The sequence below is a fragment of the Microcaecilia unicolor genome, chromosome 12, assembly GCF_901765095.1.
Source record: "Microcaecilia unicolor chromosome 12, aMicUni1.1, whole genome shotgun sequence".
NCBI classification, from domain to species: domain Eukaryota; kingdom Metazoa; phylum Chordata; class Amphibia; order Gymnophiona; family Siphonopidae; genus Microcaecilia; species Microcaecilia unicolor.
In genome coordinates, this window is record NC_044042.1 from 5,549,385 (window position 1) to 5,564,081 (window position 14,697).

Here is a 14,697-nt window from a genome sequence, read left to right on the forward strand (position 1 = left end):
GTAAGCCACATGGAGCCTGCAAATAGGTGGGAAAATGTGGGGTACAAATGCAATAAAATAAAACAAGTTGGGACCCAACACGGTCTGCGTTTCGACAACAAGCCTTCCTCAGGGGTCGAGAAGCATAAACTTTCAACACAATGCCAAAAAAACCGTGGAGGTGCTAGAAAAGCACAGGTGGGAGAACGCTGAATCCACAAAGTACACAGTCACAGGGAAACAGCCAAAGCTCCATGGTTTTTTTGGCATTGTGTTGAAAGTTTATGATTCTCGACCCCTGAGGAAGGCTTGTTGCCGAAACACGGACCGTGATGGGTCCCAATAAACTTGTTTTGAAGCTCATACTCTCCTGTTTGGGCTGGTCATTTGGATTCATTTTATTTCCACCTTTGGTCTGCTTTGCTTGTGGTTCTGTGGAAGAGGTGGGACCCCCCCCCCCTTCACCCAATATGGACCTACATCATCATTAGGCCACATCTTTTCTGTTGTCTTTTTGTTCCAGGCTTGTCCAGACCCACTGTAAGCGCACCCTAATTTAGTTCACTCAAGCAGGAATGAGAAATGCTCTGTAAAGATTCTGATAGTGTAAAAAAAAAAATCCCCTTGGACTTTTCTGGGGTCGGTGGTGGTTGAGGCTCTGACGTTCACCAGTGCCTGAGAAACTCCTTTAAGAGAAGGGGATTTCTTTGCTCTGTAAACCTCTGAGACATCCCCGCACCCCCACCCCACCCTGCGGAGAGGAAACCTCCAAAGTGAGCAGATGTTAAGTCAATTACTGTACATTAAACTTTTTTTTTTTATTAAAATGAGCATGTGGAACACACTGAAACAGTCAAAAAAATTGGAAATTGGGTAACTGAACCAAACGTTTTGCCCTGTGGGTCTAGGATGAAGGGGGGTTGGGGGGCTTCTGTCCATATGGTGCAGCTTGCTGAGGCTACCTCACTCCTGCATCTCACCAGTATTTACCTTTAGCGAATGGGAAATGGTCCCAGAGGATCACTTTAGAGGAGGGGGTCGTTTTTGGACACTTTGCCTGACTTTCGGGTATTTAATCGACTTTACACATATTAATTTGTAGATTAGCGTGTGTTAAATCAGTTTATTGTGAAGCCATCGAATGCACCTGTGACCTGTCTATTTTGGACAGAGCACTTTGTGGCAAGATGAGGCTTCCTGGAGCAGTAGGGAATAGGAGTGGGATCGGGTGGGGTGGGGTCCATTTTCTCTCCCCCCTCCCCAGTAACACCTGAAGGCACCCATGGGTGTAGTTGGGGAGGAAGAGGGCCCCCCCATGCTCACCTCATCTTTCAGGTGAACTGACCCCCCCCATGGATGTAGTTGGGGAGGAAGAGGGCCCCTCCCCATGCTCACCTCATGTTTCAGGTGAACTCTTCCCTCCCCCCCCCCCCCCCCCCCCACACGTAAACAAGCAAACTATCCATAGGGCGATTGTGGTAACATAGTACCATAGTAGATGACGGCAGAAAAAGACCTGCATGGTCCATCCATGTGCTACTTTTTGATGTGAAAGATTTGCCCCAGCCCACCCTTTGCAGTGTTGCATTTGCTCCCCTCCCCGTTCTCTTTCAGAGGTTAGTGCCCCCTCCTCCATCCTCTGAAGAGGGGGGGGGGCGGGGGGTGAGACTTTCCCATTTCTCCACCAGAAGTTAATCACCTGGTCTGTAAATGAGTTGCCCCCAACCTGCGTTCTGGTGTGATGGGGTTGGGGGGGGGGGGGTTAGATGCTCGAGATTCTCCTCCCCTTTCCCTGCAGTGCTCGGCCGGCCCGGCCCCGGTACTTTCCGTGGAACTCTTCATGGATTCCTCCCCGCCCCCATCCCGGGGGAGGAGCCGTGCGGGCCCTTTAAGAGCGGGGGCGGCGGGCGCTGGAGCTGGGTTGCCCCGGCCCGATCATGGCGTCCCCAGCCGTGCAGCAGCGGCTCTCGGTGCAGGGGCTGCAGATGCACCGGCGGCTGCGGCTCCGACCCGGTAGGGCCTCGGCCCGCCTCCCCGACGTGCGGACCATCTTCGAGCAGCCCAGGGATCCGCGGGTACCGGAGGAGACGGGCGACGGCCACCGCTTCGGCGGCTGCCCGTGCTGGCGGGGCTGGTGCGACCTGTGCGGGAGGCCGGTGCAGGGACAGGCGCTGCGCTGCGAGCGTGAGTACCGAACCGATCCGATCCACTGCACACACAGCCTCCTTTACAGCTTGTTCTGCTCAATTCAGCAAACGAAAGGAATGGGAGCGACAGGGTTCAGCAAAGCCCAGAAATAGAGAAATTACTGCTCCCAGCTTGAAAGGGGAAACGGGCAAATCGGGGGGAGGGGGACATGTCACCCTCCAACCTGACAGCAAGAAATGGGATTGTGATCCTGACGCCCCGCACATCGCAAACCAGCTCTTCGGGTACCAATGGTTCCTGATCACCCCCCCCCCCCCCAGCATTGAGCAAGGGGGGGGGGGGTTGCATTGGGCTCGACTATGGGCCCTGAAGGTAATTTAGATTGGGTTTGGCACCCCCCCTCTTCCAATAACTGAATAACCCCTCCCCCCCCCCTGCACGACTCCGTTATAAAGCCATGACAAATGCCTGGACTCCCCTTTCCCCATTCAATGCAGGGGCACCTATAGATTCTATAGGGTCAGTGCGCACTGGTTTTGGCATTGGTGCTGCCCCTCAGGACAGGCTGTACCTTCTCGAACTACTTTTTACCCCCCCCCCCCTCCAATACCTTTAACATAAACGGACAGGGTGACCCTATAGCTTTCGTGGCCAGGGGTTAACCTAATCCAGGCCTGGTTTTACCCCATCACGGGCAGTTCTGACTTGCTAACAAAGGCGGGCTGGACACTCCGGGCTGGACTGGCTGCAGATCAGGCGATTGGGGTTTGTGTGTTGGGGGGCACTTTGGACTCCAGTGGTGGAAAGGAGCCGGTCAAGACTGGCCTGTGCATTGGGTATATATTTCTTTAAATGGACGTGCAGAAAATTTGGTTTTATTGGGAATGTGGTTACTGGAGGGGAACTGCAGTGTTGATTTATTATGCATTGATTCCCCCCCCCCCCCTAATCAAAAATCGATTGCTATCTTGGGGTAATTTTAGTCCCTGTAGCTGCAGGAAAAGTTCTTTGTGGAGGGGGCTATGCAAATACAGTAAAAGCTGAATGTCGCCTTAATGTCATTTCTTTGACTCTTTGAGAGCCCAGTGGTTTTGCTGCCAGGTGCCATGGGAGTAACCTGGGTCTGGTTCCAGCCTCGGATCTTTCACTCCCTCGTTTTGTTTTTTGAAAAAATAAATGATGATCCAAAATGCATCTGCCAAGCAGCTTATAATGATCATATAACAATGGATAAAATCCATTAGACAATGTAATAGAAACAGTGGGGGCGATTTGCATAAGGGAGTCCCTGTCATGTGCAAAGGCCATTCGGTGGTGAGGGGGGAGTCCTAGTCCATCGTCCCCATGACAATGTCCTGGGATGGGGGTATGAAGTGAGGAAAACTGGGCCAGATCCCACCCAACCCACATTTGAGAGACCCATGGGAGGAAGAGGCGATTGCCAGATGCAGAAACTATTCGGTCATAAAACTGAGCCTGATTGAGAGACGTCTGTCCCGCCAAGGCTTTAAAAACAAAACGGATTTGGGGGGGGGGGGGGGGGGTGAGGAGTTCTCTGTTTTTTCAAAGCACCTTTTTGGTGGTCTGGACTTAAATGTGTGGCCCTGGGGATGTTCATGTCGTGAAAAAAGAGGCTTTTGTGAAACATCACTGCTCTTTCTGGGCTAATTCTTGGTTTCCTGGCTGGGATACTGTAGAGCTGCCGAAGATGCCGAAGCTCAGCAAGGTTCTTCTCGGGACTTTGAAAAGATTTTAGGAGTACAAACTCGTTCTAGTTGGCCGAATAGTCTAATGGCTTCTCTCTGTTTTGGCCTTGTTTTCTCCTGCTGTTTGGGTCTGGCTGATCTGCCTCATGAGTTGGTGACAGATGAGACCTTCAGCTGAGTAGAGACTTCAACCATCTGGTATCCTGCCCCCCCCCTTTTTTTTTATTTTAATGGAGACCTCCACCCTCTCCTGGTAGTAATCATATGCCCAATCAAATATCTTTTGTTTCTCTTGTGCTGGATTTTAATGCATGAAAGTCAACTATCTTGCTGTTTGAAATTCTTTTTATTTTATTTATACAAGTGATAAAACAACTTGCTGGAAATACAGAGAAAGTAATATATAGGAATTATTTCAATCAGGTAATTCTATTCTCTTCCTTAGACCACTAAATAGGGAGAGTGAGACAAGATAAGGAGATCAATTAAACAATAAACAGAAAAAAAGGTGGTATTAACCCGATTATCCCCAGATATTACTCATCTAATTCATTATTCCACATTGATCATCTGGTTGGCTTCAGTCAAATCATTTCATTGAAAACATACTTATTGTCCAATATTAGTTAGAAATAATACATCTGATTACATTCTTTCTCTTTTAAAAACCAGAAGTTGAAATTCTTTTGTTTGTTTTTCTGCAACTTATCAGTGGCAGTCTACCTAAATACTTAATTCTGAATCTGACAGATCTATTTTTGCAAAACGTTGTGATTCGTCTCAATAAAAGCCCTTTAAAAGTTGAAGGGAGAGTAGATGGCTAGACAGGCTGGATAGGCCATTTGGTCTTTATCTGCCTTAATTTTTCTCTGTTTCTAAAGTAGTTATTTACAATTTGAAGAATGTCGGGTGAGGAAAAGGGAAGGTTTTAGTGGCCTAAAATATCCACAAGGAATTCACGTGACAATATAGAAATCTTCAGGGCTTTTTTTTTTTGAGGGGGTACTGAGTACTGGCACCCGAAACCTCCGTTCACAGGACAAATCCCTCCTCTCAGTACCCTTCTCCACCACCGCCAACTCCAGGCTCCGCTCATTCTGACTCGCCTCACCCCATGCTTGGAACAACCTTCCTGAGCCCTTACGCCAAGCCCCCTCCCTGCCCATCTTCAAGTCTTTGCTTAAAGCCCACCTCTTCAATGCTGCGTTCGGCACCTAACTCTTACCGTTCAGTAATCCAGACTGGCCCAATTTGACTGCCCCTCTCGGACTGACTGTTCACTTGTCTTTTAGATTGTAAGCTCCTTGAGCACGGACTGTCCCTCTGTTAAATTGTACAGCGTTGCGTAACCCTAGTAGTGCTTTAGAAATGTTAAGTAGTAGTACTTTTCCATTGTCTGCTAAAATTGACCCATGGTCCCCAAGTTTTAATGAAAATGCTCAGGCTCTACACATCAATTCTACCTTGTCATAGGTTCTGTGACTGGTTCAGGGGGCCTAGTTGTTGTGGGGTGGGTCACTCTGATCACTCCACACCTGAAGGTTGGCCTGGCATTTGAGTATGGGCACCTTTTTTGCTAGAAAAAATGCACTGGAAATCTTGCATGCTTGGTTACTGTAGACAGAAATCCTCAGTGACTGGGCGTGTCCTGAGGACCCAGCTGAGAATCGCTGCTCCCAGGTAGAGCTATGCAGAGAATGTGTGTGTGTGTGTTTGACCATAACCCTGTGGTGGGTGTTGCCTTCCCTAAGGCATAGGAACCAGCTCTGTGGGTACCAGCGGGTACTGAGCACACCAAATATTAAGCAAGCTCCATTGTAGCTAGGGAGGGTTAATTTTGCATTGTTTGGCACCCCTTCCCCCATCATGAAAATGTTGGGCACCTATGCATGTGAGTAATCTCTATAGAAGTCGTCTCCTTTAAATCCCCCCCCCCCCCACCCCATGTGGTCTGGCAAGCAGGGTAGCATTGCCTTGAACTGTTTTTCCTAAATGGATGGGCCTCCAGTAGACACAGCTGAAGTCATGCAAAACAGTGGGAGGGAAGGGGGCAGTCAGTAAGGACAATGTAGATGACATTGGGAGCAGGGAGGGAGGGAGGGAGGGTATTTTTTCTAGCTGTTATACCCTAGAGTAGTCTGTCTTCCTTTATACTGGGGATTAAATTCCCGAGCTTCTGAACTCTGCTTTCTGGACTTGGTCCAGCTAAGATGATGCAGCTAGACCCAGGGGCTGGAGACTGGTTGAACATGCCTTGTTCCTTAAGTGTCCTTAATAGGGAGACGGAGGAGTCCTGGGAGACTTCTGGGACCAATCTGAAAGTGTTTTTTTTTTTTTTTTTTTTTTAGTCCAGATTATCTATAAATGTATTACTACCAGTGATGAGGAAACCTCAACCTAATATATTGGTGTCCTTAATACACAGCATAATAGAGCTGGCTATGTGTTTCTGAAAGCAGCTCCAGATGTGGTGGTGGTGGGGGGTCTCGCCTTTTCAGTCATGGTGTTGCAAGAGACCTCGGCTGTCTTTAACGGACACTGCTCGGAGCATGACAGTTCCTCAGTAGGGTTGTCTCGAATCCAGTGATTAATGCCAGTGTTTTCTGGGCATAATGACTCTCCTTTTAATGAGTCTGCTGTTTTCTGATTGTGGACGACAAATTGAAATGAATAGGTTTTTTTTTCTTCAGCTGTGAAAAGGTGGAAATTGAACCCCATCTGGAGGGGCGCGATGGCTACTGAAAGTCATTAATCAAAACTATCCCAGTGCTATATATGGGGGAGGGGGAGCTGCCCAATGATAAAGTGTAAGATTGGATCTGCTCGGCTGGTACAGCCCTAGAAATGCTGTTTACTCTATAAAAAAAAAAATACAGATAAAACAAACTTTTCTCATGACATTATGCCTTTTTTGTAGTGAATAATGCAGTGGACTTTGATCCTGGGGAACTGAGTTCGATTCCCACTGCAGCTCCTTGTGACTCTGGGCAAGTCACTTAACCCTCCATTGCCCCAGGTACAAATAAGTACCTGTAAATACTATGTAAACTGCTTTGAATGTAGTTGCAAAATACCACAAAGGCGGTATGTCAAGTCCCATTTCCCTTTCCCCCTTTCCCTTATGACATCACAATATCTGAGCCAAGTATCGGGCAATCAAGCCATTGTGACATCACTGAGGAGGTTGGCTCTTATTGGTGGAATGAGTGGAGGAGTAGCCTAGTGGTTAGTGCAGTGGACTTTAAGCCATTGTGACATCACTGAGGAGATAGGCTCTTATTGGTGGAATGAGTGGAGGCGTGGCCTAGTGGTTAGTGCAGTGGACTTTGATCCTGGGGAACTGGGTTCAATTCCCACTGCAGCTCCTTGTGACTCTGGGCAAGTCACTTAACCCTCCATGGCCCCTGGTACAAAATAAGTACCTGAATATACTATGTAAACCGCTTTGAATGTAGTTGCAAAAACCTCAGGAAGGCAGTATATCAAGTCCCATTTCCCATTCCCATCTCTCTAGTGTTGGGAGGGCAGGCCTGGGTGTAGATCTTTTATACAGGGAACACCAATGATTGGGAGACAGGCAGGTCCACCAAAGCTCCTGTTGCAGTGTTATCGTTAACCTTAGCTGTTTCTGGACACAGTTGGTTAGTGTCTTTGCATATCTGGTACATACATGAACCATTTCAGTAAACATAACTAGATGCAGATGGGACCCCCAAAGCACTGACCATCACAGGGCAATAATGTGTTAATAAAACCAGCAATTCGATTTTTGTTGACCGAAATGGCTGATGTGGTCCAGCTGAATAATAAAACTGGATGGAAAGATCTAAAAACCATTAATTTGTAAGAACAGTGAGAATGTATCAGCTGTTTTCATTGAGGTCATCATGAAAAAAGAAGCCATTAAATACTGTTTCCCATGAACCACAAACCAATAAAAATAACCCTTCCTGGCAGACCAACCCTTTCCTAGCAGAAAGAAGGTTTACATGTATTATTTAAACTAAAGAAGAAAAGAAAAATTCCAAGTGTGCCGAGTCAGGGACTCTTCTCTTAGATTAATTAAGAATCCACTGAGGTAGGTATTTCCCAGCCTTGTCAGACTTTTCAACGTAATAGAGAAGCTGAGATTGAGAAAAACCCTGAATCACCACTTCTTCCCAATTCCAGTTTCTAATAGAGGTCAGGAAGAGTTAAATATTTAGAAACCAAGACCTAGCAGGAGCACAAATGTTCAAGCTGTGGTGATTAACAGCAAAAGAGGGGCGGTTTTCACCTCACAGGAAACCTGTGCTTTTGACAGGCACATTTGAATAAATAGGGTGCAGTTGTAATTATCCAATTGCAGGGGCTGAGCAAGATTTTCTAGTTTTGGGAGAGGGGTAGGGGAGCAAACTATATCTTGCCGGCTTAAAGCAAAGGTTGACCCAAGTGGTGGATCATTGCCAAAATAAGATTTCCCGGGACCTCTTGGCAACTGTGTAACATTTGGAAGTGGGGGGGGGGGGGGGTCTGAAACCCTTTGGAGACAAGAGTGGCACACTGTTTACCTGTGTAAAAAGCAGATACAGTGGGGGAAATAAGTATTTGATCCCTTGCTGATTTTGTAAGTTTGCCCACTGACAAAGACATGAGCAGCCCATAATTGAAGGGTAGGTTATTGGTAACAGTGAGAGATAGCACATCACAAATTAAATCCGGAAAATCACATTGTGGAAAGTATATGAATTTATTTGCATTCTGCAGAGGGAAATAAGTATTTGATCCCCCACCAACCAGTAAGAGATCTGGCCCCTACAGACCAGGTAGATGCTCCAAATCAACTCGTTACCTGCATGACAGACAGCTGTCGGCAATGGTCACCTGTATGAAAGACACCTGTCCACAGACTCAGTGAATCAGTCAGACTCTAACCTCTACAAAATGGCCAAGAGCAAGGAGCTGTCTAAGGATGTCAGGGACAAGATCATACACCTGCACAAGGCTGGAATGGGCTACAAAACCATCAGTAAGACGCTGGGCGAGAAGGAGACAACTGTTGGTGCCATAGTAAGAAATGGAAGAAGTACAAAATGACTGTCAATCGACAAAGATCTGGGGCTCCACGCAAAATCTCACCTCGTGGGGTATCCTTGATCATGAGGAAGGTTAGAAATCAGCCTACAACTACAAGGGGGGAACTTGTCAATGATCTCAAGGCAGCTGGGACCACTGTCACCACGAAAACCATTGGTAACACATTACGACATAACGGATTGCAATCCTGCAGTGCCCGCAAGGTCCCCCTGCTCCGGAAGGCACATGTGACGGCCCGTCTGAAGTTTGCCAGTGAACACCTGGATGATGCCGAGAGTGATTGGGAGAAGGTGCTGTGGTCAGATGAGACAAAAATTGAGCTCTTTGGCATGAACTCAACTCGCCGTGTTTGGAGGAAGAGAAATGCTGCCTATGACCCAAAGAACACCCTCCCACTGTCAAGCATGGAGGTGGAAATGTTATGTTTTGGGGGTGTTTCTCTGCTAAGGGCACAGGACTACTTCACCGCATCAATGGGAGAATGGATGGGGCCATGTACCGTACAATTCTGAGTGACAACCTCCTTCCCTCCGCCAGGGCCTTAAAAATGGGTCGTGGCTGGGTCTTCCAGCACGACAATGACCCAAAACATACAGCCAAGGCAACAAAGGAGTGGCTCAGGAAGAAGCACATTAGGGTCATGGAGTGGCCTAGCCAGTCACCAGACCTTAATCCCATTGAAAACTTATGGAGGGAGCTGAAGCTGCGAGTTGCCAAGCGACAGCCCAGAACTCTTAATGATTTAGAGATGATCTGCAAAGAGGAGTGGACCAAAATTCCTCCTGACATGTGTGCAAACCTCATCATCAACTACAGAAGACGTCTGACCGCTGTGCTTGCCAACAAGGGTTTTGCCACCAAGTATAGGTCTTGTTTGCCAGAGGGATCAAATACTTATTTCCCTCTGCAGAATGCAAATAAATTCATATACTTTCCAAAATGTGATTTTCCGGATTTAATTTGTGATGTGCTATCTCTCACTGTTACCAATAACCTACCCTTCAATTATGGGCTGCTCATGTCTTTGTCAGTGGGCAAACTTACAAAATCAGCAAGGGATCAAATACTTATTTCCCCCACTGTATATATGTAAATTGGCAAATATGCCTTAGTAATGATTTTAGAAAGCAGGCTGTGACATGCATTTCAAAGAGGCATGTTCTGGGAAGCCCTTGAACGGTAAATGCGTTCTCTATTTGGATTCACTTCTACCCAGGAAAATAGCTAAGGGGACTAAGAACATACTTCAGAAAGTGGAAGAAGGATCTGACTGAGAAGCATGGGTGTAGTTTGACTGTTTCATTTGGGGGGGGCAAAGGATGGGGCAGAGCATATTCATTTGCATATATATATATATATATGTTTCTATCCAGCATCTCCCCCCCTCCCCCTTCCCAGCATCTGTCTCCCATAAAGAACACGTGGATGCAGCAGCTCACAGGTTTGAGTGAATGGCGACGGCTGCACGGGGGAGTGGAAGCAGAGATTTACCAGATGGCTTCCTACCTTCCAGTGGACTAGACAGGAGCGAGGAGCCAGCATTTCCCAGTGGCGAGCAGGCGGGTCGGCGAGCGAGCGGAGGTTGTAAAATCAGCAAGCAGGCACGCTCATCTCCGTCTGCTTCCCTGCCCTCTCTGAGTCTGTGTCCCAACTTCCTCTGAGGTCATTTCCTTTCGGGCGGGATGCTGAGAGGGCAGGGAAGCGGACAGAGACGAGCGTGCCTGCTTGTTGCTTTTACTCAGTGGTGCCCCGCCCACCAGTTCGCCAAAGCGACGTCGGGTAAGTCGCTCGTCATTTGGGGGCGCACTGCCCCCCCCTCGCCTCCCCAGTCTATGCCCATGCTGAGAAGACTATGAAACAGCATCAGGAATGGCAAGCCAAATGCAAAGCATGGATAAGGAAGCTTTGAAAAGAAGATTGCCTTGGAGGTAAAACACATACTGTAATAAGAACCTTTTTTAGGTATATTAGAAGCAAGAAGGTGGTAAAAGAATTGGACTATTAGATGACCGAGGAGTATGGGGCACTGAGGGAAGACAAGGTCATAGTGGAGAGACTAAATGAATTCTTTGCTTTGGTCTTCACTGAAGAAGATGTGGGGAGATACCGGTGCCAGAAATGATATTTAATGGTGGAGTTGGAGGAACTGAAACAAATATCTGTAAACTTAGAAGATGTAATGGGGCAGTTTGACAAACTAAAGAGTAGTAAATCACCTGGACTGGATGGTATACATCCCAGAGTATTAACAGAACTAAAAAATTAACTTTCAGAGCTTTTATGTAATTTATCTTTATAATCAATTGTGGTACTGAAGATAGCCAATGTAGCTACAATCTTTTAAAAAGGATTCAGAGGTGACCTGGGAAATTAGAAAGCAGTGAGCCTGACGCTGGTGCCAGGCAAAATGGTAGAGACTATTATTAAGAACAAAATTACTGAGTACATACATAGGCATGGATTAATGAGACAAAGCCAACATGGATTTAGCCAAGGAAAATCATGTCTCGCCAATATGCTGCATTTCTTGGAAGGCATGAATAAACATGTAGATAAAGGTGAGCTGGTTGATATTGTGTATCTGGATTTTTAAAAGGCATTTAACAAAGTATCTCATGAATGACTCCTGAGGAAACAAGAAAGTCAATGGCTTAGGAGAGGGTGTTCTATTGTGTATTAAGAACTGGTTAAAAGATCGAAAACGGAGAGTAGGGTTAAATGGTCAATATTCTCAATGAAGAAGGGTAAACAGTGGGGTTCCCCAGGGGTCTGAGCTGGGACCACTGCTTGTTAACATATTTATAATGATCTGGAAATGAGAATAACAAGTGAGGTGATTAAATTTGCTGACAAAACAGTTATTCAAAGTGGTTGAATCACAAGAGGACCTTACTAGACTGGGGAACTGGGCGTCCAAATGGCAGATAATATTTCATGTGAGCAAGTGCAAAATGATGCATGTGGGAAAGAGACACCCAAACTATAGCTACGTGATGTAGCGTTCTACATTGGGAGTCACCACCCAGGAAAAGGATTTAGTTGTCACTGATACATTGAAAACCTCTGTTCAATATGCAGTTTAGGCTATGAAAGCAAATAGAATGTTAAATATTAGGAAAGGAATGGAAAACGCCTTTGTATCGCGCCATGCTACGACCACACTTTGAATACTGTGTGCAGTTCTGGTCACCACATATCAAAAAAGATATAATGAAATTAGAAAAAGTACAGACAAGGGTGATGAAAATGAAAAAGGGGATGGGATGACTTCCCTATGAGGAAAGGCTGAAGCGGCTAGGGCTCTTCAGTTTGGAGAAAAGATGGCTGAGGGGAGATATGATAGAGGTCTATAAAATACTGAGTGGCGTGCAACAGGTAGACACGAATCGCTTGCTAATGCTTTCCAAAGATACAAGGACTAGGGGGCACGTAATGAAGCTACTAAGTGGTAAATTTAAAACAAATTGGAGAATACATTTCTTCACCAAATGCATAATTAAACTCTGGGATTCATTGCCAGGGGATGTGGTAAAAGCAGTTAGTTTAGCAGGGTTTAAAAAAGGTTTGGACAAGTTTCTAAAAGAAAAGTCCATAAGCTATTCAGATGGGGAAAGCCATTACTTTTTTTTTCTTGGATATGCAGCATAAAATCTGTTTTACACTTTTGGGATCTTGCCAGGTACTTGTGACCTGGATTAGCCACTGGTGGAAACGGGATACTGGGCTTGATGGCCCTTTAGTCTGTGCCAGTATGGCAACACTTGTGTTTAGAGCTGCACCGACTATCTGGTGAATAAAAGGGCCCAATCTAACAAGACATTTACAAGGATAGGCAAGAAAAAACATCCCTCCTATCTCAAGCGTTCTTTTTTTTTTTTTTTTTTTTTTTATGCCAAGAATGCTTCTCTGTTGGGTCGATTTTGTAACGTCAGGAAAAATCTGCACCTTTACTCCACCAAAACAGGTTTGTAAATTCCTAAAATACATTTTCATAATATTTTTCAAATCCTGTTCAAAAATTAAGGAAACAATCAAAGTTGACCTTTGCGTAGTCTCATCTACAGTTTGTTCCAATATAGCTGATATATCATCAAGATCTAAATTAGTGTGTGATACATCTTGGTTTTTTTTCCCAATTCTCCCTTAGAAGCTGAAATATAATATAATTTGTTTACAGGCGGTATTGCATTCGGGGGAATTTTCAGAACTTCATTGAGGTATTTTTTGAATAAGTCATGTGGGTTAATCCCAGGGAGTTGAGGAAAGTTCAATAGTCGCAAATTAAGCCTTCTATTAAAATTTTCAATTTGTTCCACTCTTCTTCAAATCTCAAGATGATCTTTTATCACTCCACTTTTAAATTCTTGAATAGAGTCTACTTTCTGCTGAAGATCAGTTACTTTCTCAGCTATTTCCCCTTTAATCAGGTCTATCTTTGAGTTCAAATCTTGAAATTTTTGATCAAAAGTGCTGACTTCTCCTGAGGTCTGTTGTAACGTCACATCCATTTCATTCAGCATTGTCCATATCATTGCTAGATTTACCTCCTGCGTTCGTCCTGAGGCTCCTGCCTCGTCTCCCGACCCTCACTGGGAGCCTTGCCCACAACACTTCCGGTAGGGCAGCGCTCCTCATTGGGCTTCGCTACTGACGCCGGACATGGAGGTTTCATAGTTAACGGTGGAGAAAGAGATATTTCCTCTCCCAGCAGGGTCCCCGCTTCCCCAGAGATCCCCACTATGGGATCCATACCTCCAATAGATTGGGAGACTGGCGCGGAGAAACGTTCGAGGCCTGCTTGGGTCGTCGAGGTAGATGGGGGAGCTATCCGCGTCACCCCCTTTCTTTTTGTGTGCGGCATTTTATCGCAAGAAAATTTGTATTTTCAAGTCAGGTTTCAGAGCGTCTCTTCACACAACTTGTTACGCCGCCATCTTGGATCGCCCTGTCAAGACCATCTTAATCAATAATTCAGAGAGAAACCCATAGTATCTCTAGGAGATTCAGTTTCCCGCTTTTAATGTATCAAAAAAAAATATTTACTATCAGTTTTCGCCTCTAACGCTATCTTTCTTTCAAAATCCCTCTTTCCCTTTCTTATCAGCGCTTTGCATCTGACTTGACATTCCTTATGCCGCTTCTTATTTTCCTCATTCGGTTCCTTCTTCCATTTTCTGAAGGATCTTTTTAGCTCCAATAGCCTCCTTTACCTCACTTTTTAACCACGCCGGCTGTCGTTTGGTTTTCCGTCCTCCTTTTCTGATACGTGGAATATGTTTGGTCTGGGCCTCCAGAAAGGTGTTCTTGAACAGCATCCAGGCCTGTTGTAGGTTTCTTACCCTCTCAGTCGCTCCTCTTTTTTTTACCGTTCTCATTTTATGATAGCTTCCTTTTTTAAAAGTTAAATGCTAACATACTGCAATCTGCTTCTTGCTGGCCTCCCACTTAGTCACCTCTCCCCTCTCCAGTCGGTTCAAAACTCTGCTGCCCATCTCATCTTCCGCCAGGGTCGCTTTACTCATACTACCCCTCTCCTCAAGACCCTTCACTGGCTCCCTATCCGTTTTCGCATCCTGTTCAAACTTCTTCTACTAACCTATAAATGTACTCACTCTGCTGCTCCCCAGTATCTCTCCACACTCGTCCTTCCCTACACCCCTTCCCGTGCACTCCGCTCCATGGATAAATCCTCCTTATCTGTTCCCTTCTCCACTACTGCCAACTCCAGACTTTGCGCCTTCTGTCTCGCTGCACCCTACGCCTGGAATAAACTTCCTGAGCCCCTACG

At 46.0% G+C, this 14,697-nt stretch overlaps 1 protein-coding gene across 1 annotated transcript in view; it reads left to right on the forward strand.

The window, feature by feature from the left end:
• Positions 1-1,901: 1,901 nt before the first annotated feature.
• RASSF5 (Ras association domain family member 5) overlaps positions 1,902-14,697 on the forward strand; it is a 78,388-nt gene continuing 65,592 nt past the window's right edge. The window contains exon 1 of the mRNA XM_030220765.1: positions 1,902-2,163. Within this exon, the coding sequence (XP_030076625.1) occupies positions 1,917-2,163 (247 nt within the window). The 5' untranslated portion in view covers positions 1,902-1,916. The remainder of the gene's footprint in view (positions 2,164-14,697) is intronic.